Source organism: Aulonocara stuartgranti, assembly GCF_965226115.1.
Source record: "Aulonocara stuartgranti genome assembly, chromosome: 23".
NCBI lineage: Eukaryota > Metazoa > Chordata > Actinopteri > Cichliformes > Cichlidae > Aulonocara > Aulonocara stuartgranti.
The window spans coordinates 20487484-20511520 of record NC_138958.1 but is presented as its reverse complement, the minus strand read 5'-3'; the positions used below and the strand labels follow the sequence as shown (position 1 = coordinate 20511520).

At 39.1% G+C, this 24037-nt stretch overlaps 1 protein-coding gene across 6 annotated transcripts in view; it reads left to right on the top strand.

The window, feature by feature from the left end:
* LOC309700839 (kalirin-like) overlaps positions 1-17585 on the top strand; it is a 56492-nt gene extending 38907 nt beyond the window's left edge. For 3 of the 6 annotated variants that reach the window (XM_082524664.1, XM_082524662.1, XM_082524661.1), the window contains 16 exons: positions 5059-5115; positions 5211-5317; positions 6411-6542; positions 6628-6741; positions 7971-8041; positions 8125-8191; positions 8301-8404; positions 8486-8555; positions 9752-9838; positions 10208-10300; positions 11550-11600; positions 12130-12207; positions 12742-12927; positions 13009-13180; positions 13764-13909; positions 13998-17585. In XM_082524664.1, coding sequence (XP_082380790.1) covers positions 5059-5115; positions 5211-5317; positions 6411-6542; positions 6628-6741; positions 7971-8041; positions 8125-8191; positions 8301-8404; positions 8486-8555; positions 9752-9838; positions 10208-10300; positions 11550-11600; positions 12130-12207; positions 12742-12927; positions 13009-13180; positions 13764-13909; positions 13998-14183 — 1721 coding nt within the window. In that variant the 3' untranslated portion in view covers positions 14184-17585. Of the gene's footprint in view, positions 1-5058; positions 5116-5210; positions 5318-5533; positions 5954-6410; positions 6543-6627; positions 6742-7970; positions 8042-8124; positions 8192-8300; positions 8405-8485; positions 8556-9751; positions 9839-10207; positions 10301-11549; positions 11601-12129; positions 12208-12741; positions 12928-13008; positions 13181-13763; positions 13910-13997 lie in introns of those variants that run through there. The other 3 variants (XM_082524666.1, XM_082524663.1, XM_082524665.1) reach the window with 2 other exon arrangements.
* The last annotated feature ends 6452 nt before the right edge of the window (positions 17586-24037 follow it).

The window sequence follows — 24037 nt, the reverse complement described above, 5'->3', positions numbered from 1 at the left end:
CTTTTAAATGTAAATATTTAAAGAACATTTTTACCTAAATTGCAAATATGAACATTAACCTGACTATGAAATATTTTGGGTGCAGTGTATTTTTTGCATACAGGTATAACAGAATAACTTTAGTGTTTTGTTTTTTTTAACTTGAGTATGAACCTATACAAAAAGCTGAAAGATATTAAAAAAAACTGTTTTATTGATTAAAAAAATACACTGTATCGGATTCATATCGGAATCGGCAGATATCCAAATTTATGATATCGGTATCGGTATCGGACATACAAAAGTGGTATCGTGCCATCTCTAGTTCATAGTAATTAAAAACAAATGAAACAAACAACAGTTTTCACATTACCTTTCTTATAAAGCGTGGTTGTTCTATCCTTGCTGGTGTTTTCTGCCGGTATCCAACTCCATGTGTTTGCAACAAACTTGCCTTTTTTTTGCAAAACTCCAAAACACTGCCCCTAGCGTCCTGGAGCACTTCCGTTGTGTTTTGGAGTTTGTACGTGTTTTGGAGTTTGTACGTGCTTTGGAGTTTATACGTGCTTTGGAGTTTGTACGTGTTTTGGAGTTTATACGTGCTTTGTCTCTAGGGGACACTGTACTGAACATTTTATTTTGAAAATTCACTGTATTCTCTAATAAGTGTGTTATAATTTCGTGAATTTTGTCATCAGACAACAAACACAGGCTGTGTAGATTTTTTACGATTAGCCAACACACAGACTTCATTGTAACAGGAGTGACTAGTCATCTATTGTAGCTTTATTGATGGAGTCTACAATGAATAAAAATAAAAGTACCACAGATGCATAGTGGGGCCTTTTACTGTTTTACAGATACCAAAAAAAAAAAAAAAACCCCAAAGAAAACAACAAAATAAAATTAGTTTAAGTTAAAAATTAATAAAAAGTAAAACTGTCATTGTGCCAGAGAGCAGTGCAAATTGCATTAATATGTAATTTGCACACTATAAATCTAATAAACAGCTGGAAGAAGGTGTAATACAGAAATATGTGTCTTCAACTCTCTCAACATAAGTAGTACTCCACAGAAGGAAAATAAATGAATCCAAGCAGTTAACATACTTCACACAAGTTTCGATACATAACAAAACAAGAAACAGACTTGTCATGTCGAGTAACACGTATTGCCTTTTTAATCGTTTTTACTATGAGTAACATGACACAGAACAAAAATGCCTATGTAGTTTCAGTGGAAACAGAAAAGTGACCACAGCACTGAGTGTGGCCTCGACCTGTGTGGCAACTTTTTCCCAACTTTAATCTGTAATCTGGTTTGGCAAGGTGTTTGAAATGCGCACACACACACACACACACACACACACACACACACACACACACACACACACACACCCACACGGTTAAACATTGACCTGAAGGAGTTTCACACAGACAGGAATCTACAGTTTATCATCCTGACTGTGTATGTGTGTGTGTGTGTGTGTGTGTGTGTGTGTGTGTGTGGCGACCCGCTGGGTGTTCTTCCTCGTTACAAACAATAGAAGCTTTAGTTAAAAATAAACTCCTTTTTAGCAGTCGTGTTTATTTTTATTCATGCTTTGTTTTGTGTTTTATGGAGTTTTATTTTATATTTTGTTCCAAATAAACTTGTTTTATTTTTCATATCATTTTACCTATTGTAAAAAAACATTTTTTATAATTTTTTAATTTGGTTTTATTATTATTATATTTTATTCATTTTATGTAGTGTTTTTTCTCACTTTGTTTATACTTCACTTGATTTTATGTAGTACTTTTATTACTCTACCATTTTATTATTACTTCGCTTATTATTTTAAATTATTTTAAGGTTTTTTCTTTTCATTCATAGGTTATTTATTTTATTACATTTATCATTGTAATTGACTTGTGTTAGTTTATTATTACTATTACTCTATAAGCCACTCCCCCACAGCATCTAAACCCACAGAGGGTGGGTTTAGATGCTGTGGCTCCACCCCCCAGACCTCTGACTCTTGTTTAGTGTCATTCAGCTGAGAGCAGAGAAACACCTCTGTCAGTCAGTCTGCCTCTTTCTTAATATCTCTCTGAATGGACTGATGTGGAAGCATGCGGCGGGGCAGAGGTGCATGCTGGGATTGTTCGGGCATTTGGGAATGGATTGTGCACGAGCGAGAGGACGAGCGAGGTGGGTTCACACTGAGAGAGTGAGAGAGAGACAGAAAGAGAGAGAGAGTGACGGGTGTTGGAGAAAATATATGGGTGTGCAATGGTTAATAAGTAATAGGTGTGTGTGTGTGTGTGTGTGTGTGTGTGTGTGCGCGCCTTTACAGCAAACAGCGCTGCAAGAATGTGAACGATGTGTGAATATGCATGTGTGTGTGTGTGTTGTGAACAGGACACGCAGGTTTTCCTTTTTTGTATGAAAGACCTCACACACACACAAAGTAACACAGTGCAGACAGTAGGTGTGCGTGTGTGTGTGTCCTTCAGTGATTATTTTACAATAATCAGACTGACTAACTGGTGGATTTGTTTGAGTTTTAAGCAGCCATATTCATATCCACAATAATCAGCAGAGGTCTGTCCGTAATAAGAATCTCTTGCTGTTGTTTTCAGCTGGCAAACAACAAAAATGTCAGACAGTCACAGTTTGTAAAGCATGATTTTACACTGAGACTAAATCCACATGAATGTTAGGAAATCAGCAGAGTTTCATCAACATAAAACCAAATTTGAGAGAAAAAGCAAATGAATGCCTGTTTCCATCCACACCTGCCAGGTTAATATAATTTTGACTGAGCAAAGTTTCCTAATGTATGGTCAAAACTGTTGATCAGGATGTGCCAGAACAAGATGTTTCTGTTCCTATATCTTTGATGTCGCCCTTCCACACTTTCTTCTGATTGGTGGACTTCTGGAAGCTTGCCGAGGGGCAACATTCAACCATTTGTCAGATTCAAGTCTTTTATTTTGTGTGCATGGAGACGATTGTCACCTTTCAATAAGAAACCTAGTTTAATGTCAAAAGCGTGGATTTTGTCCAGAAAGAGCGGGTAAGCATCACCACGGCAACAAAGAAATAAAGCTTTAAAGATCTGGAAGTTGTATTTTAGCCCAAACAAGCGGGGTTTTTTTGTAAATCCAACACAGGAGTTTGTAATGCCTAAACCTGACTGAAAGTCATATTTTTAAGTAATAACACCTTTAAAAAAAATAATTCTGGGTAAAACACAACTGAAATACACAAAATCAGTCAAATATTTATTTATTCAAATGCTCACTCTTTAAGGAAAATGTGCTCAGTGTAACCTGAATGTATTTCATTTGACCAGATTCCATTAAAAAGTAACATTTTACATTTTGTTACATGTAACAAAATAACATTCTTGCAAAAATACAAATTATTTGTAAAAATCTGTTGTGTGTATGATTCGAACTCGGGTCTCTGAAAATCTGAAATGATTTGCCCCGACACCACCAACCTCCTGACGTGGGCTGCTGTTATTATCTGATACACGTGCATGAATCAGAACATGGAAACACTGACGGGAAGTCTTGAAAAATGTCATCAGAAGGTTGTCTGCTCTCAGTGACGGCCATAAAAAAGAAATAATTAACTATTGACTTTAGTTTGGGGTACAGTAAATGTAGTGAACATTGTCCCATTACGTAAGAATTAAATAAACTTTAGTCTTAGACACAATGCAAGATAACTACATGAAGCTGCTTCTTAGTTATGAAAGGAAAATTCCACCAGGGTCGTTTTGAATATTTAATTATTCTCATTCAAACATAAACTAAAGGAAAAACTTCAAACAACACCCTCAAAGAAGTCTTTGTGCCCAAACTCTTCTTTCTACAGTAAAATATTGATTCCAGTAGATCTCATGTGTCAGAACTACTTGCACTAAATACTGTTATTTAGTGGTTCACCGAAGCGGAGGCAGCAGGAGTTCAATTGTTCTGAGGTAAAACGCTGCCGTCAGTGGGCTCTGCTGGCTGCAAAGTGTTGTAACAACTTGTCTGAGGTCAAATAAGGCAGCGTATATCTAAATATACCACACACCTACTCTACGGCTGATTTTAAGTCATTAAAATAAATATCAGTTCTAATCTATCATAATCAGTGTGTCTGCATGTATTAATTGTTATTAATGGAGTTATCTTTAATCACTTTTATTCATTATTTCATGTGTGCTGAACATACTGGATTCTTTTAATCTCAGTTTGTATATTTATTTATTGTTTATTTTGCAGGTTTTTGTACTTTCACAAGTTAAGCATTAACTTTTAAGTCATAGATGCTCACATATATTTACATGTAATATTATTTTATTGATCTGTTTTCAAAATCATATTGTAATGCACTTGATTTTTTTTACAGCCTGTAGTTGTAATTTTTGAGATTTTTTTGTTTGTGTTTGTAGTTTTATGCTAATAGTTTATTCATTCATTCGTCAGGTTCTTTGTGAGTCCTGTCTCTGTGCCTTTTTGTTATTTTGCTCACTTTTCTGTGTGGTTTAGGGTTTTACTTGTGAATCACTTTAAACTTCAGGTTTAAACGAAAGATTCTATTAAAATTAAATTAAGCTAGGGTAACTAGCTATCAGTAAGTCCCTCATACCTCCTTACTTCAAAGAAACCAACTATCTTTCATGACTGGTGTGCATGCTTTTTTGCTGAGTTAACAGTCTGATAATTAGGGCTGGGCTATAGCACACCGTTCACGGTAATACTGGTATAATGTTGGGCTACGATAAGAAAATGAAATATTGCGATAGAATATGGGTAAAACGCCTTTTGGTTAAACTGTCAGCAAGGAATTTGCATTTTCACTGATTGTTTTTTATATATAACTTTAATGCACATAAAAAACAGCTGCTTGGTTTAGTGAAAATACATTGATTTTTTTTTCCACTAATAAAGTTGTGGAGTTGTAAAGTATTTTGTCTAGTGTCAATTATATCGTCAGTTATATCATTATCACAAATTTTCAAATGTATATCGTGATAAATATTTTTGGTCATATCGCCCTGCTCGACTGATAATCTGTTTTTCTTTGTGTCTGCAGAGTCGAGTTTGTACAGCTCTGAAAGTTCAGGCCTCCAGACTCAGACTACTAGCCAAAGTGAGACCACAGTAATAACTCTGAGCACCCATTGCACTCAGAAAAGACAGCACTAAAACTCACCTCTGACCCCTCCCTGCCTTTTCTTCTCTCAGGTGCCACCTCTCCCACAGTGTTTGGAGTGGGAGGGGCTCCAGCAGGAGGCGCTGTGGGCTCACCGGGGGCGAAGCGGAGCGGCTCTGGAACCGGGAACACTCTAAAGGTAACAGCTCGCTGTGAACTGAAATGGGAGAATTTGGGTCAAATGTGTTAACATAAAGCGGCTTGAGGAGGGCTTTAGTTATCTTAATTGTGGGTTCTCTGGTATTCTCAAAGGGAAATGCAGATATGCACTTTGTGTGTTTGTTGTGATTTGTTAATGCTGTGGTTTATGGTCAAAAATACTAAAGAGGAGTTATTGTGTTTGTTTTTATTCTAGGACTCCACTCCAGTGGCTTTGCATTATTCACAGCTAAAAATAATCCTTCTTTGTCTTAGAAAAGCAGTTCATTTGTGTCTCAGACAGTCTGCTTTAGCTTCTGTCTCCCATCAGTCCACAAACTTTTTTACTTCTACTTGGGCGTCTTTCTGAAAACTTGCTGAGGGGGCAGCATCCAGAGCTGCCAAGGTGTCATTTTGGAAACACAGCATTCAGAGCAGTCATAAGAATTGAGCTCTGGGTTCATAATATTTACTTTTGCATATGTTCACATCATTACATGAAATCTGAAACTTTGGTTAAAATGAGCATTTGATACTGTAACTTTAAATAGCTCCCCTTTAAATGTAATGGATTATTAAAGTTGGAAGCATTAGCTCACAGGAAATGTTTCCTCAGTTTTTATCATTGTGTCTAAATTGTATGAGTGTTGATGTGTAATCATAGCTGAATCTTGTTTTGTGCATAAATGAGTGTTAAAAAATATATAAAAGAAAAGTAAAATTGTTGGTGAAGAGCCAAAATTTATTTTAAGGTTGTGTTTTAAATAGTTAAGAGAAGCTCTTTTAAAAAACAGATAGTGGAAAACCTTCTGTAGATCAAGAAAATCTCCACAAATTGCTCTTCATATTTTAAACTTGGACTGGATTCATGCAGTTCTCAGCACATCCTATCAGCACACTATGAACTAAAATGTAGTTTAAAACCAGATGACCACATTTGTAACGTGCTGGGTGACATTGATGAAGCTCGTATCACAGGTAACTCTGGACTCCTGAGTTTTTAGTCCCATTTGTACCAGCTGTATGAACCGTAGCCTTGGTGATACAATACTCAGTGGCATCAATAACGGTAACTACATTAACTGTTGCTGCAGCGCTGGTTGACTAGTCCGGTGCGGAGGCTGAGTCAGGGAAAAGCCGATGGACAGAAGAAACCGCCAATCAGGACGAGGAGGCGGGACAACAGGACAGAGATGACCACACCCCTCACAGGAAATGCGCAAATGGTGTGTAGACACCCATCCAAATGATGGGTTAAAGACAAAATAGTAATAATGATAACATAAACTAATTGCTTCTTAAATTATGTAGAAGGCGAGGAAGGAGGAGGCAGGGCATAGTGGTGGGGAGGAGGAGCCAGAGGAAGAAAGCCACACCCCTCTACCACCCCCAATGCAGATCATCAAAGACCCTAACAATCCTGAGGTAAGAGTGGCTCTGTTTAAAGCTAGAAATGTTTAATGGCTGAAGATGAATGTGGCATAAATTTCTTAATATTGTATTTGCTGCTTTAGTCACGAGGTAAAAAACCTCTTCAGAAAACTTTTTGAATAACTACAAAAATAAACTAAATGTTTTTATACAGAAGAGTGGTTTATTTGAAGAGTTTTCAGTCCTGATTCAGAGTTGCATGCAGCACAGATAGAGCACTAGTGGAAGATACTAGTGATCCTCATATGTCTCCTGCCAGTGGACCTCATAGTTACATAAATACCCTGCACTGGTTTGAGTCATATCTATCTGGTACATTTCAGTTTCTTCGTGTTACTAAAGAGAGTTACTCATGGAGTTCTGTAGGTTCTTGTGTTGGGATCAGTACTTTTCATTGTATACATACAGGTAATATTATTAGGAAACAGCATACATTTTCGTTGTTGGAGTTGATACCCAGCTGTAGGTACCTATGAAACTAGTTGACACAAATCAATTAATTAAACTACAGGCATGTCTTCAAGGCCTGAAAGCCTCCATGGCATATAATTCCTTTATCCAAATTTGGAAAAATGGAGGTTACTGAACTTGGTCTTAAAAACCTTGGAAGCATGGTGTCTAAGCAGATACTGACTCTGGATGGCATTACCATGGCTTCCTGTTAGGAATCTTGACCCGATATGTCCGTAAAGGCACACTGTAAGAGATGTCGGACTGTTTTTTTTTTCTTGCTGTATTTCTACATTTCTAAACATCCTGTCTCAGAGTGATGCTGAACAACTAGTTCAATATGTGTTACCTCTATGATGGACTATTGCAATTATTATCAGGCTGTCCTAAAAGATCCCTGAAAAGACTTCATTTTATCCACAATGTTGCAGCAAGAAAACTGTGAGACCATATTTCTCCTGTAATGGCTTCTCTTCATTGGCTCTCTGTTGTATCCACAATTATATTTAAAAATCTTTCTCGTCACATATAAGGTCTTGACTGATCAGGCCCCATCTTATCTGAAAGATCTCATAGTAACGTATCGCCTCAATAGAACACTATCAGATTACTGGCTTGCTTGTGATTCCTAGTGTATTTAAAAGTACAAGGCGGTGCCTTCAGCTTTCAAACTGTGTACAGTATTCACGCTGTTTTCTTGTCATCAATAAAAGATTACAGTTTTCTGAGGTTACACAGAACTCTTTTAATTTCAGCCTTTTCTATTTCTTCAGGCTCTAGACTCAGATCAGGGATCAAATGAATCAGACACGGAGCAGAGAAACAAAGCACTAAGAGGACGCATGTAAGACAAACCCAAATTTATTACAAAGTCCAAGTTTTGAATGCATTTTTAAGGAGACTTGAATTTTGTGGTTCTGTGTGCAGGTTTGTCGTTAATGAGATGGTCCAATCAGAGAAGGACTATGTAAAAGATCTGGGAGTGATAGTTGAGGTGAGACACAAACATCACACTGAAAGAAAGGACCTACTGACGCTCCACCCAAAAGACTCTACAAATGTCAATCTAAACGTACGACATGTTCTCTGCTGACGTTTCTCAGGGCTTCATGTCCCGGCTGGAGGTCAGAGGGATTCCAGAGGAGATGAGAGGAAAAGACAAGATTGTCTTCGGCAATATCCAGCAGATCTATGACTGGCACCGCGAGTCCGTGCCACAAATGCACACGTGAACAAACACACTTCATTATATACACAAAGATGCTCACTGGGTGTTTTTCTGTTTCAGCTTCTTCCTGGTGGAGTTAGAGCGTTGTATTCAGAATCATGACCTGCTCGCAGACCTCTTCATCAGACATGTGAGTTCTACAAACAAAATGACTTGTTCAAAACAGAATATATAGCATGGCTCTGACCTGAGACCTCAGGGACTCAACTCAGAACTCATTTGTCTTGACTTTGGGCTTCATTTAGAACTAGATTCAGGGCTCAATTTATTTATTTTTGTCTCAAGATATAGGAATCAGGATTCAAATAGGACTTGGCTCATTACTTTTTATGGCTTAGCTTAGAACTTTGTTCAAAGTTTCACTCAATTGTCAACTTAAGACTCAGCTTGTCCCTGCATTAGGACTTGACTTGTTTGTCCTGGCTTAGACCCACAATTGATTATTTGAATATTCACATGATCTAAGATGTGAACAAAGATGTGGATCATTACCATGATCTGGGGTTACCACTGAAACCACTGTGAGACCTTGCCTCAAACCATCAGTGACCTACTGAAGTGAGCGGGGGGTTGACGTGCCTGGGAACATGTCTTCCTAGTCCAAAGTGGTTTCCTGGAAAGAGTGACCAATGTTTTATAAATGCAGGTGAGTCTTTTCCTGTTGAGATGACTCCTCCATGTTGTACCATACATTTATAGAGTGGCTGTTTGGTTTCTTCTATAAAAGGGTCCAGGCCCTCCTCGCTGCACTGCACTGCATACCATGATGTTCATCTTGCTTTTAGGAGTTTTGTCCTTGCAATGAGCCAGTTTTTGTCTGCTAGATTTACTACGTCTGAAGTGCACTGGGATGCCATGCTTGGAGAAAATTTCCAATAAACATGATACAGGAACAGAAAAAGTTGTTGTCATTCTGTTTCTCCCTAGTTGGTGTCTGGCATTCTTTCCTCTGCATTTTCACTGATTTGATGAAGGCCCAGTTAGGATAACCACATGTTCTAAGAGCTTTGTTTACGTCTGTGTGTTCCTGTTCCCTTCTGCCTTAGAGGGAACCTCCTCGCTGGTCCCAAACAAGTTTGTGTTCCAGTACCTGGTGAGAGTCAAGGTCTAGCATGAGCTGAATAACTCAGAAGCTACAACAACATGGGGCTCAATTCTAAATTCATGACTTGCTCCTGAGGTTGAACTTGGCTCGAGTTGTTGTCTGCACATAGGATTTGAGTTATCACAGAACTCAGGACTTCTTGTTATTTGCTTGGGACTTGACTCAGGATGTGTTGAAGACCTAATACAACTATTTCTTTTTTACTTTCTTGTTTTTTACAGGAGCGTCGTCTACACATGTATGTGGTTTACTGTCAGAATAAGCCGAGGTCAGAGTTCATCGTCATTGAGTACGAGACCTATTTCGAGGTAATGCGTCGCTTTTCTTTTTTTTTCTCATTTCTATACTTGGCTATTCTTTTCTGTTGTTTTTTTTTTTAATGATTATCTTATAGAATAGAATCGAATAACTTTATTATCCACATCAATGGAAAGTTGTTTTCAGTTCACCAAGCCATAAACAAATAATCAAATCAACCCGTAATAGTTTCTTTTATTTTTCCTTTCCTGATTTTTTTAAACATTACTATCTTAAAAGTTAAAAAAGGGGGAAAAAAATCGAAAGAGCAGGCTTTCCTAAAATGCACGTTCTTGAATGGACCTTACAATAGTAAAAATCAGCCAAAAACTGAAACTGAACCAGACCTTCTATCTCTGTCTCTGCCTGTCTGTCTGTAGGAAATCCAGCATGAGATCAGCTGCAGGATGTCCATCAGTGATTATCTGATCAAACCAATCCAGAGAATCACCAAATACCAGCTGCTGCTCAAGGTCTGTGAAGAACCTGTCAACATGATTTGTGTTTACACTAACTGCTTAAATGAAACATTGATTTTAAAATATATTTAATGCATTTTTGGTGGAACCTGAATGTTACAATGGAATTGCTGGTATCTGTGGAGTAAGTTTGGGTATTTTATATCCTGCTTAAAAATGCATCTGCCCAGAGACCATAGAAGACAATTACCCAGTAGCTAAATGTGGTACAGAGGTTCTTTTATTATTAGGGTTATTAGGGTTTGTGTATTTTCCCTGACAAATATGGCATAAAACTAAAAACCAAGCTAAATTTGGAATTTGACCGGAGGTGCTGATCTTGATTATAGACTGGTTGGCTCTCAGGGCAAAATATATCAGATGAAGAAATTAAATTTCACTAGTGTGAATTTTTTCTTCTACCAGTGCAAGAATTACATGAAAAAGTATGAAGAGAGTTTACAGATGAGAAGCAAAAAAGAGCCGTCAGGTGCTCAAAATAAACCTTAGATTCAAACGTTAGAAAAGGCTTTTCCTCGCAACATGTCATGTAATACAACTTATACAACTTAAAATACAACTAAAAATAAATATAGTTTCATGCATCGGTCAAAACACTCCACTCCAGGTACAGGACGCCCAGCTGAAAACGCGTCGAGTGCCAGAGATTCACAGAATTTACAGAAAATGCACTATTTTGTGAATTATATCGTTATCGGGATGAGAAATGTCTTCTATCGGGATATGAGATTTTGATCATATCACACAGACCTATTGGCTCTTGCTCCAGGCTTGGATTAGAACTTCGGTCAGGTGGAGTTTTTAACTTTTATTGAGGGACTTGATTCAGGACACAACTCGGGATGCAACTTGGGATTTGTTGTTTTTGAGTTGGAGCCGACCTCAAGACTTGAATTGACTCATTCTAATGTTGTCTTTGAAATTAGCCACGATTTGACATGGTTTAGTATTAGACTCAGAAATTATTTCGGACTCAACTCAGGCAAGAAATGTGTGGGTTGTTTTATTAACTCCCTTAACAGTTATTACCTGTGCGCTCTGATTGGTTTACAATGACAGCCTTCCTTGTAATGGCATAAATTTTGTACTTTTGGGTAGAGCTTTTTGTGAGAAATCAGAGATAAACTCATCAGTTCATCATACCAGCGTGTATTTTAAGATATTTTCTGATGTTACACTTTAAGGACACACTATGACTTTGGCTGAAATTCAAACACTTATATTTTTTCTGTTTGTTCATCAGGATTTCCTCAAGTATACGTCGAAGGCAGGGCTGGACTGTGAGGAGATTGAGGTAAGTTTTTTCTTTGCTTTCCTTTTCTGTAAATCATCTCATAAACTTTCAAAAACATCAAACAACTGAACCACAGCTTTGTTCGTGTTTTTTGTTATTGATCAGTTTTAGTTTGATAATATAAAAACAGTTGTGTTGTGCCACAAACTGTTCTGATAATACACAAAGGCACAAAGGATCTGCATTCTGGGAAACAGTTTATTTACTGAATTTATTATATTTTCATTCAAATTCTTGTGACCTTTAAACTTTGTTAAATTTTTTGTAAAAAATAGATATTTATTTTTTAAGCTTTGCTAAGAGTTGTAAAAAAAAACCTCTAAAAGACAACAAACACATGAGTTTTGTTCTTCAGCAGACAGCTGTTTCTGTCTCATAACCAACTAGCAGGAGACAGCAAAGAGCTGCTGCTGCTTCTGGCATAGTGAAGATCGTTATAAATGATTTACACGAGATGGTGAATCATCGCCCTGAGGACTAACACAAACTTTTGTAATATTTAGTAACTGTGTGTGTGGTCTGTGTACAGAAAGCGGTGGAGCTGATGTCATTGGTTCCAAAACGCTGCAATGACATGATGAACCTGGGACGCCTGCAGGGATACGAGGTACACCTGTCTGTCCACCTGTCCGGCTGATTTGTTTTGTTAGCAATTTGTTGTCACTAGGACAACATAGTAACATAATTGATTTCATGCTAATTAACACTGAAAGCTCTGAAAGAAATTTGATAATATTTCAAATTTTAAGTTTCCATTTTGGTCTACTAACACAAAATGGACAAAAAGCAGAACTGAGCCACGCAGAGATGAAGGACAATGAACAGAACCCAGAGGAACACCATATTACATTGATAACAGCACACACGGCATAATAATGTTGTTGTGGGTGCTGCTACCGAGCTCTACAACAACAGCTTCTCAAGTAGTTTGTGTGCAATTTACCTGTTTCAGGCACATATTAATTCAAAAAAATTAGAAATGTGTGTAGAAAGCACAATACAAACAATTAACAATGACATATATGAGGCATGTACACAATTTACTTTTGCTGATTTCCTGGAAATGTAAAGTTTGCTGCAGGGTACCTGGACTCTTATCCATTGGTCTTTCTTTCTTCACTCACCTCCTCGTGCTTTCCAGGGAAAGCTAACGTCTCAGGGGAAGCTGCTGCAGCAGGAGACTTTCTGTGTTTGGGAGCAGGACGGAGGCGTTCTGTCTCGCAGCAAAGAGCGCAGAGTTTTTCTGTTCGAGCAGATCATCATCTTTAGCGAACTGCTGCGCAAAGGCTCCAACAACCCAGGATACCAGTTCAAGAACAGCATAAAGGTCAGACTGGTCAGCACTGTTTAGACTCGACACCGTCTTGAGGTCTGAATTAGGAGTAATTGTGTTATTGTTTGTGTTCAGGTGAGTTATCTGGCAATGCAGGACAGCGTGGACGGTGATCCCTGTAAGTTTGTGTTGTGGTCTCGTGGGTCGGCGGAGCGCTTCACGCTCCAAGCATCTTCTGCCAGCATAAAGATGACCTGGGTAGAGACCATTGCTTCCCTGCTGGATGCCCAGAACAACTTCCTGTCAGGTAAAAACCTTGTCAAAAACATTCCTGAAATATCTGAAATATCCATTATGTTACCTGTCCTAAAATATCCTTAATTCTCCTTGGAAAATTCCCTTTCATTGTCATTGGATCACCACTGATTTTGAAATCTCTTATTCAACTGAAATGCTACTGAATCTCAATGGAACATCTTTTATTATCTTTCTCATATTCCTCAAATACTTTTTGTTTTACCCTAAATATCTTTAAACCATATTTAAATAGCCTTAATTTCCCCAAACCACCCTTAAACATCTCTGTTATGTTAGTAACGTTGGGCTTGTGTTAACGTAAACCCCCCTTAAGTCACCCTTGAAATCTTAGAATACCTTTCGAAGTCTCAAATCCTCTGCAAGCTGTTCAATCTTTGTTTAATGCCAAATGAATCCAATTTCCAAATTTCCCAAAAATGTCTTCCTTACAACCTCCTTGAAAACTCCTTGAATCAATCAAAAGTATCATTTTTGTGAACAACCCTCCAACATTCCTAGATCTCTATGAATCACCTTAAATCTCACTGAAACAGCTCATGCATATCCATGCTGCATCTAATCTGTGCCCACAGCTCTCCAGTCTCCTATTGAGTATCAGAGGAAGGAGGGCGTGATCTCTGTGACACGGCCACTGTCATCAGGAAGGCCGCCATCTGCACCGCCAACTCCCAACGGTCACGCAACTCAGCCCCCTCCTGACAGTGAACAGGAAGATCAGGTTTGAATCCCTCCTTTCACTTTCCTTGTGTACCATAAGTTCTTGAAAAACTTTCTTACATCAGACCATATGACCTTTGACCCTTCAGGAACTGGTTCTGGTGCTGCAGGACTTCGTGGCGGTGCGGGAGGATGAGATCTCTGTGTTTCGGGGGGAGAAGGTTCAGATTCTGGCGTCCAACCAGCAGGGTCAGAGTCTGGTCTATCGGCCGGCCAACAGCGATTCGCCAGCCGCCGAGGGCTGGGTGCCACGCAGCGTGCTCAACACACACTGACATTTACACATGAACAAACACACACTGGCAGCAGGGTCAGAATCTGGTTTACTATTAGTACATACACAAACACAATGACAGCACTCCAAATACTAAATGCAAAATGGGTCAAAAGCATGTTGGGAAATATTTGTGCAGCAAAAAGGTAAACATGACGATGGCAATGTCTGCGTGTCTGACACTTTGGACAAAAATATGTCTCCTCCACTTTCTCATTTTCTCACCTGATGAGATTTTTCAGAAACAATCATTAGGAATTATGTGAAAGTTTTAAGCATTGCAGAATATCCTTAATATTACATCTGGGTCCAAGGGGCAACCCTCCATAGCAACTTCATGGATCCTCAAAGTGTGTAACAGTGGAGCTGGAGCATACTTGCCTGACATCAACAAATTAAAGTGTAATTAGTGTTCTAGTTGGTTGTTTGGTTTTAACTCAAAATTTCTAACAATCTTTGTAAAAAGTTGATTGCAGCTTATTTGAAGTCCAGAATGGTGTGATTATGCCTAAAGATTGTTCTCAGTCAATAGCAGTAGACTAAGCAGAATAAACTAGACCTTAATATCCTCAGGCATCACCTCCAGAGAGGTAGCAAGGTTGAACTTGCTAAACACCTCACCTAGAAGGTGTTTAACAGGGATCCTAGTTGGATGTATGAACCACAAGTGGATCCTTTCATTGTGGAATAGATGCTCTACTTTGAGCCTGTCCCAAAAGACCAAGATCCTGATCCAGTCCAGACCCTTCGGGCTATTATAATTTCTTCTGCTTGAATCCTCGTATCCAATATTGGTCCTTGGTCTCTCTTTGGTCACTATTCACAGTTGGCTATGAATAGAAAAGGACAGATAGTGTTTGAGTTGTAGTTGATTGATGTAGAATCTCAGGATCTTGTTAACATGTGGGGGATATAAGTGGGTCTTTGTGGTGAACTCAATCCAAATGGAAAGCAAAGATTTGCCTCGTGTTTCTCATGCAAATACAGTGAGTGGATTGCGGTGTTTGAAACTATAAGGAAAACTGTTTCCTTCCAAAGCATAACCGACTCCATCACTTTCTTCAGTAATAAAGTTGAACCATATCGATTCAGCAAAACAGCACAAATAGCAGTAGTAACATTTCCCTCCATTTTGACTGTCAATGGTGTCAAGAGACTCCAGAGTCAATGGACTAATCTCGGCTGGTCCAGTTCTTATTGGGGGCCTCCTGAGGTTTTCCTACGACAGACAACAAATCTCTCCAGAGAGTTTGGTGTCCATCCTCAGTTAGGCTTAAAAAAAAACCCAAAGGTGAGGAGTTCAACAGGCATCCTGCTCAGATTTCAGGACCAGCTCAGAGTTTTCTCTTTCACAAAGTAATCTCTACCTTAACATTTTTTTCCATTGTTGTCTCTTTATGTAACAGTGCTATGACCCATCAGAGGGTTAGGAACTGGAGAGGTAGACACTGCCATCATTTATGCTCTGAAGGTTTCCTGACATGTTTCAGACCCTGATTACTGTTCAGCATTTTAGACTTTAAACACACACACACATACACTCTCCCAGCAGCAGGTACTGTTAGTATCCTCCCTCATTCCTGGTGCTTTAACATTCAGCCAGAACACAGCTCTTCACCTCGTTCTATCAGACGCTGCCGTCAGGGTCCAAGCAACCAATAACCCACTCTTATGACTTCACAAACTGTTCTCCGTGGGTCAGTGGAAGGGAGGTCATATGACCATCATTACAGTCATCATCACCACCATCCAGACGGGGACTCCAGGAAGAAAAGACAGTCAAAAAAATAAATAAATGAAAGCCTCCTGGACGAGAAGAGGCAAAAAGACCTATCAGCCAATCAGAACTGAGTTCTCTACGCGTCGTTCTGTTAATAGTGTGTATAAAGAGACTGAGGACACACACACACACACACTTCATACACACACCAATGCTATGATGAAGATGCAGATGAAGATTACTATGAAGATAATTAAGAATAATAGAATCTGTTTTTCACCTTAATAGAGAGAAAAAAAATGAGAGAAAATGTTTGTCATATTAATAACTGCGTGTGTGTGCATGAGAGCGAGGGAGAGCGTGTGTGTGCGTGTGTTAGTAACGCCGTCCTATGTGTGTGTGTGTTTTTCCACCGACAGTTAGGTGGTGTCCCGGTGTAGCGTTGCCATGACGAATCGTTGTGTTTGCGGTGACACCATTTTTTGTTTGTTTATTCGTTTGGTTGGTTTTTATAGCAAACCAGAGCTGCTGCCGCCCTCCTCCTGCCCCGCCCCTTCTCTGTCTTTCTCCAGTCAACAAGGTGGCCTCAGCTTTGGTTAGTTTGATATTCTGATTATGCATTTCTCGTTCCTGTATATAGACCAGACGTCCAACTGCTACTCTATGTACTGTGGACACTGAACCGGTCTGTCTCTCAGCAGCCCAACCTACTGTGACTGTCTGTTTCTACTAAAACCGAAGCTGTAACCTTCAGCACGCTCTCTACCTGTCTCTCTCTATCTGTCTCTCTCTCTCTCTACCTCTCTCTCTCTCTCTGTTTCTCTGGTGCCATTCTCAGACAACACCCCGGTCCTTAAGGAGCTGCGCAGCCTGTCAGGTGCACTAAAGAGCGGTTAGGGTGGAGGATAGTGAGCTATGAAGCAAACTATGAATGATTTAACTGGTGTTAAAGGAAAAGTTTGAGTTCTTTCAAGTCTATCTTAATATAACTTCTTTAAACTGATCTAAAAATGTACAACCTGTTGGCAACAGCTTTCTGGTTTCTGTTAGCAGAATTATAATAACACTAACAAAACTTTCAGTTCCTCTAATGTCCACTTGATGCTGCAAAAATGAGTCCCTATACTTAGTCTCCCATGTTAAAATGTCCAACTTCAGCCTGCTACAGAAAACAGTTTTGGTCTAGTTTCCCCCTTTGTAACAACTGTATGGGGCTGAATTTAGTTCATAACTCACATGTTTAAACTGCATTAAGCCTTAATGTTTGCGTTATTAGGGGTGGGGCCTTGTTGAGTGACAGGTGACTATAGTGTAGCTGTCTGCAAGGTTTCACCTTAGTTATTTTGAAGTCACTTAGCTGGACCTTTAGGGTGGGTTTGAAGTGATTTGTGTAATTTGGTAATAAAACAGAATCACATCATCAACATATGGTGATATACGCATATAGCTTAAGCTCAGTCTGTCCTTTCTGGATCATTTTTTAAGGATCAAGAAATCAAATACAGAATACAAATCTCAAAACTATTAACCATCTATGATTTAGCTGTTTAAACTGTATTTGCATTTGTAAACAATAAATGCCCAATGAAATAGGTAGCTTGTAGCATTTCCAGATTATTAAATTTGTTTGGGAACTTTTTTGGTTTTAAAAAAAAAAAAAAAGCTACAACAGAAACCAAGAAACACCTGATTCCTGTGCAGGTTTCAAAGGAAAATATGTTACTAAAGCTTCTCTTAATGTGCATATGGAATGTGATTGGGACTAGTATATTAAGACAGACTTGAAGGAAACCTAATGTTTTCTTAAAGGGCAACACACACCGATGGCACTTGACTATGACATTCATTAGACTTTTTGTCCCAGCTACTGCAAACCTGGCTTTCTACTAAATGTCAAACTATGTTTGGCAGCATAGCTTTGATTCAGTCTGTTTCAAATATTTTTCTAAGCTGAATGGTGGACATCAGATTGTCCATAACTTTCTGGTTCAAGATGGTACTTTGGGTTAAATATTACGCTGTTTGGCAACATTTACTTTACTGGGTAATTTTGTGTTAAATCTCTTAAATATTATATTAAAAATCTAACGTTTAGCTGCAAATTACACAACATTTTATCACATTTGTTGAACAGTTTGTAATTCGTGGCTGTAATTATGAGGGGAAGCGTTCCTGTCTGCTTGTTGTATACTGGCTGAAAAATAGTTAATAAACTGTTTATTAATAAATAGTTAATAAACTGTTCTCTAAAAAAAACAAACATCCTTGCTAGCGGTTATCCCTGCTGTATCTGAGCTTCCGTTCAGCAGTGTAAATTCTTTTCTTTAGTATTTTAGACTGATAAAACACTATAGTGCTGATTTCTCACAAGAGAAACAGTAAAACAAAACAGTATAGTGTGACCAATCTACTGTTTCTCATCTTTTTAAGGAAACAGATGTCAGTATACAAACTATTTCTCATACTCCCTGATACTGAATTTTCTTTTACTATTATTATTATTAAAATGTTGAATATGATGATTAGTTACTCTTTTTCCTTTATAATTGGGGATAAACTGGTTTCTTCAAAATCCTTGTTAATTTGCAGCTAAACAGCAGCAGGCCTTTTCAGGAAACTGGAAACAAATTACACAAATGTCCAAGTTTGTAGTGAAAAAGCAGAAAAAGACAGTGTTAATGTCTTGTAATAGTCATTATAAATACCAACATCCACTTCTTCACATAAACATGCAAATACAAATTATGACTGTCTAAAATATAAGTTAATATCGAGTCCTTAAAGACCTTCAAGCTACTTAACATCAACATGACATTCGTCAGGTGAATGACCCTTAAAAACAGATGCCACTTTGGTCCTTTTACAGAGCTGGCAAAGGATTTTGTGTCAGTGTGATAACTGTCAATGCAAAAAAAAAAAAAAAATTATTATAGTGTTCAAAATGCTTAAAACATGAGCAAGGTCACAACTTTGGAACTCGGAGTGCACCAGAAGGGTTTCGATTTGATTGCCGAGCATTTCAAAAGGAACTCCAACAGGTGGAAAGCTGTGCATTATGAAGAGTTTGAAAGTTAAAAGTATTTCACAATGAAGGTGCTACAAAGTAAAGCTTAAAATAAAATGTGGACCATGATTAAAGGTTTAAGATGGATAACTGTGCACTATAGAGGTGTTATAAGTTTGGAAATAGCACACAGCTTAGAAATCAGTGCACTATGAATGGTTTGAGGTGAAAGGTAGTGTACTAAGGTTTAGGATGAAAAATAGTACACTACAAAGGCATAGGGTGCTGTTTGAGACCCAGCCTTGTTGCCGACTGGCAAACTCAACTAACCAATCAACCAGTGTTATTTGTACAGAACTAACAGCTGCTAACTGACTGCTAACAGCTCTCTGTGTTTGTAATAAACGTCATTTTTCATCCAAAACAGTCTGTATGTGGCTTCTTCATCTGGACTTCTTTTTTTTTTTTAATACATGGATCAATTACTACATTTATACATTATAACCATTTATATTTTGCATATAAAAAATGGATGTAGCCCAGGGGTGTCCAAACTCCGGCCGCGGTCCATTTTTAATTGGCCCGCAAGCAAGGGCGTAGATTTGGCATAGACGGAAGGGACGTGTCCCCATCAATATCCAGCGATTATTGAATTGTCCCCACCAATAATTTGATCTCTGCGAGTAAAGAAAAACAACTGTCAACGTCTCATTCACCCAGCGGTGCAGAAAGAGTTAAATTACGTTCTCTACTGGAGTCCTATGTCATGTGACAAATCTGGCCAATGTGATTGGCTGTGCCTTTCAGGGAGCTCTGTTTAGTTTTAGCAGCGGCAAACCTGCGCTGCGAGGAGGAGAGGAGGATGGCAGCAAAAAGGAAGATCCTGGATATAAGAAAGTTTTTTTCAAAGAAACCTGTCAGTCGCTTAAAGTCAAGTTCACTCATAAAATGTGTCCGTCACAATAACGTTACAGGCTATGCTAGGCTTTGGCCCACATCAGTCTAAAACTGTATGCAACCATGAATAACGTGTTTTGGAAACTAACTGCACAACAGGCAGCACTATTAGTTATCTCAGTCTCCCAGAGTAGCATTTCTAATTTTGATTGAAACTATCAGAGAAAACGGCAACCTCGAGCAACCCAGGTTATTAGTTTACAGAGGCTGTTAAAATTATATGTCTAACGTTAAAATGTTAGTGACACAATAATTTCATCCTAGTGGTACTGACCATTGACTGTTTTCTACAGTCAGCGAAAGACAGCGGTGGGTTTGAAAATGATTTGCCGGGAGTCCGGTGTTCTCACGGGCTCTAGTGAGCCTTGCCTCCGGCTCGCTATAGGGCTTTGGAGCGTGATGTCACGGGGGTGGGCGTGGAAAGGATTTTGGCCCGATCCGCCATTTTGGGGGTCTAGCGCAAGTGAAAAGGGAGCGAAGTCACACACAACAGCCATGGTTCGTATTTGCTGTGTGGTCGGCTGCAATGTTCGATCACACGACCGGCAAGAGAATAAGCTTGAAAATGGTTTATCTTTTCATTCTTTCCCAACCTGGAAGCAACATGAGCAGCTCGTGTATCGATGTTACCAAACAAAGGCGTCTAGGCAAGGCAAGGCAAGTTTATTTGTATAGCACAATTCAACAACAAGGTGGTTCAAAGTGGTTTACAGAGACATTGGAAACAAAAACAAATAAAAAGCATGATTTAAAATTGATTAAAACAAGCAAACAAACAAACTAACTAAATAACAAACAAACAAACATAACAGTATGTAAAAAAAAAAAATCAAAACAGATAAAATCAGAACAATAGATAAAATCAGTAGTTAAAATGTAAGTTTTGAAGTTTAAGCTTAAAAGTGTGGATTTGGTGCTTTATTCAAATGCAGCTGAGAACAGGTGAGTCTTCAACCTGGATTTAAATAAACTGAGTGTTTCAGCTGATCTGAGGCTTTCTGGGAGTTTGTTCCAGATATAAGGAGCATAAAAGCTGAATGCAGCTTCTCCGTGTCTGGTTCTGACTCTGGGAACTGATAAAAGACCGGATCCAGATGACCTGAGGGATCTGGAAGGTTCATACTGGGTCAGGAGGTCACTGATGTATTTTGGTCCTAAACCATTCAGAGCTTTATACACCAGCATCAGAACTTTAAAGTCTATCCTCTGACGGACAGGCAGCCAGTGTAAAGACCTCAGAGCTGGACTGATGTGGTCCACTTTTTTGATCTTAGTGAGGACTCGAGCAGCAGAGTTCTGAATGAGCTGTAGTTGTCTGACTGATTTTTTTTTTAGGTAGACCTGTAAAGATGCTGTTACAGTAATCAAGCCTACTAAAGATGAATGCATGGACTAGTTTTTCCAGGTCCTGTTGAGACATCAGGGCCCTGTTTCAGGAAGCCGGTTTAGAAAACTCAGAGTGAAAAACGATACTCAGGGTTGAGTAACCCCGAACTGTCCAACTCGGAATATTCGGTTTCAGAAAGGCTGATAACAAGTAGTTCAGTCAACGCGGAGTTGCTTTAACCCCAAGTGAAGCGCGCGGACGAGGATACATAAAGCCCTGATCAGTGGAGCACAGATTAAGCGAGTCACCATGGAGACGGAGGGAAAGAAGGCGCGGTCAATGTATTTCACAGCGCTTGAGGCCGAAATTCTGATGGCAGCATATGCTGATAACATGCAAATTTTGCAGAAAAAAAGTAACACAGCCACAGCTGCGAAAGAAAGGGAGCATGCATGGCAAAACATAGCCGACAGAGTCAATGCGTGAGTGTTAATTTAAACATTGATCTAGGGATTTCCACCCATTTAACACGTTATTTTATCATATGTTATTTTATTTGTTATTTTATACATTTTATTTTGTGACGTGATGTGAGCGCAGGTGCAACCCAACAGGCCCCAAACGTTCCTGGCAGCAAGTAAAAATGAAATATAAAAATATAGTCCAAACAGGTAAGGTGTAATTGTATTATGAGCCATAGTGCTTGGTCTGTTTGTAAATCAATTGCAGTTAGAGGCTACATTAATTTTCTGTCTGTAAGCACTTATTGAAATTATCTGAGCACATTACAAGTACATATTTGCTTACTCTGTATGCTCAAATGTGACCCGTTATAGCCAACAGAAAAAAAGCGGAGGCCCGAAAAACAGGTGGGGGTCCTCCACCACCACCACCACTCACAGAGGCTGAGCAGTTGGCCCTCAGCCAAAACAGTGGGCGCCCTGTGGCCGAAGGCATCTCTGCGGGGACATCCTCTGAGTCAATAACCCCGCAAGACACAAGTGCCTACATAGGGGGTAAATTCAAAATAATACATGATGTGCATACATCCTTTCTTCACAGTCACCTTTGCAGTGCGACTCATTCATTTGATAAACTCTTTACCATAATGGATTATTTTGTAGTGAAGTTATTTTCCTACTGATTTTGCCTTCCCTCAGCCTTGGTTGTCTTTGAGAGCATAATGACAATGAAGTGTAAGGTGATTGGTATGTTTGTTAATTGCCATTTGGTCCCTTGTAAGTTATAAGTGACCTGTATAAACCTCATATTCTATCAGTTGATGGTGATGGTGTACTGCATCTGGTGCAGCCTCCTGTTGAGCCAGACCAACATGCAGTTGTGAGTAATACTCCACAGATTATATGAGTTTACAGTAGAACAGCAATGTTGTTTATTTCTTTACTACAGGAAAATAATGAAGAAACATTGACAGCTGTTACAGAGGAGGAAGCAACAGAGACACTTTATGAGGTTTACATCTTTTAATACTTTGTGTACAGGAAATACAGGCGACCAATAAAGCCAGTTGAACAAAAAATCTGTTTATTCTTCTTTCAACATGTTGAGGTGATGGGTCAAAAGAAATGATTGTGACATATGGTGTCTCTGACTGCTCTTCCATCTTGTATGTCCGTGGGAGGGTCAGGATGTTCATGGTTTGGATCACTGCTGTTTGGTTCAGAAGGACAGTGTTCTCCTCTAATTGTGGCAATGTTGTGAAGAATCACACATGCCACAATAATGTCACATGCCCTTTCTGGGGTGACCCTGAGTCTTTGCAGGCACTGGAACCGGGCCTTAAGCATTCCGATAGTCATTTCAACTCTGGCTCTTGTCCTGCAATTAGCCAGATTATATCGCTGCTGTGGGCCCGGTTCAGGGTCAGAGTAAGGGGTAAGCAAATAGGGTAAACATGGATACCCCCTATCACCAAGCAAGTAGCCAGTGAACTCTCCTAAGACAGAAGGATACACTTCAGTTCAAATGTCCCTGAAGCAATTGGTCTTTATATATTTTAAAGTATTTTCAACTCACCATGTCCAAATTTTGTGCTCAGTGTACATTCACGGAATATTTGTGAGTCATGGACAGAGCCTGGCCACTTGGCTTCCACATTTGTGATAATGTTGGCAGCATCACATATGATCTTCACAGTGCAGAGAACACAAATTAGCATCCATTACTATGATGAAATAATTTGTTAGTTTGAAATGCTACAGGGAACTATGTACCTGTACATTAATGCTGTGGAAAGACTTCCTGTTCACATAGTCTCCTTCATTTACTGAAGGAGCAATGATTGGAATGTGAGTACCATCTATACAGCCAATCACGCCTGGGAACCCTGAAAATAAATGTAAAATTTAAGTAGTAGTTCAAGTATCACCACATCATAAATTAAGTTTTGGTCATCCTGATACCTGCAATTTTGTGGCATCCCTCTTTGATGAATCTTGTGGGTCTATGACCGGGGAACACCACAAACGAGTGCAGGAGACGTTTCAGTGCAACTGTAACATTCCTGACTGCCCGACAGACGGTAGCCTTGGAAACGTGCTCAGCGTAACCAATATTATACAGAAAGCTCCCGTTTGCAAAAAACCGAAGTGCAATACAAATAATATGTACAGAACTGAGAGCATGTCCGCGATGTGTCACATGCGTAATATATGGCCTGAGGATGTTATCCAAATAAATTATAGATTGTGCTGAGAAACGGTAACGTTCGCACAGACAATCATCAGGAAATGATAAAATGTCCAAACGCGCTCTGATCACTCTCTCCCGGCGGAGAGCTCTGCGGAGAATTTGGGCTTCACGATCTACTGGCTCTTCAAGGAAGGG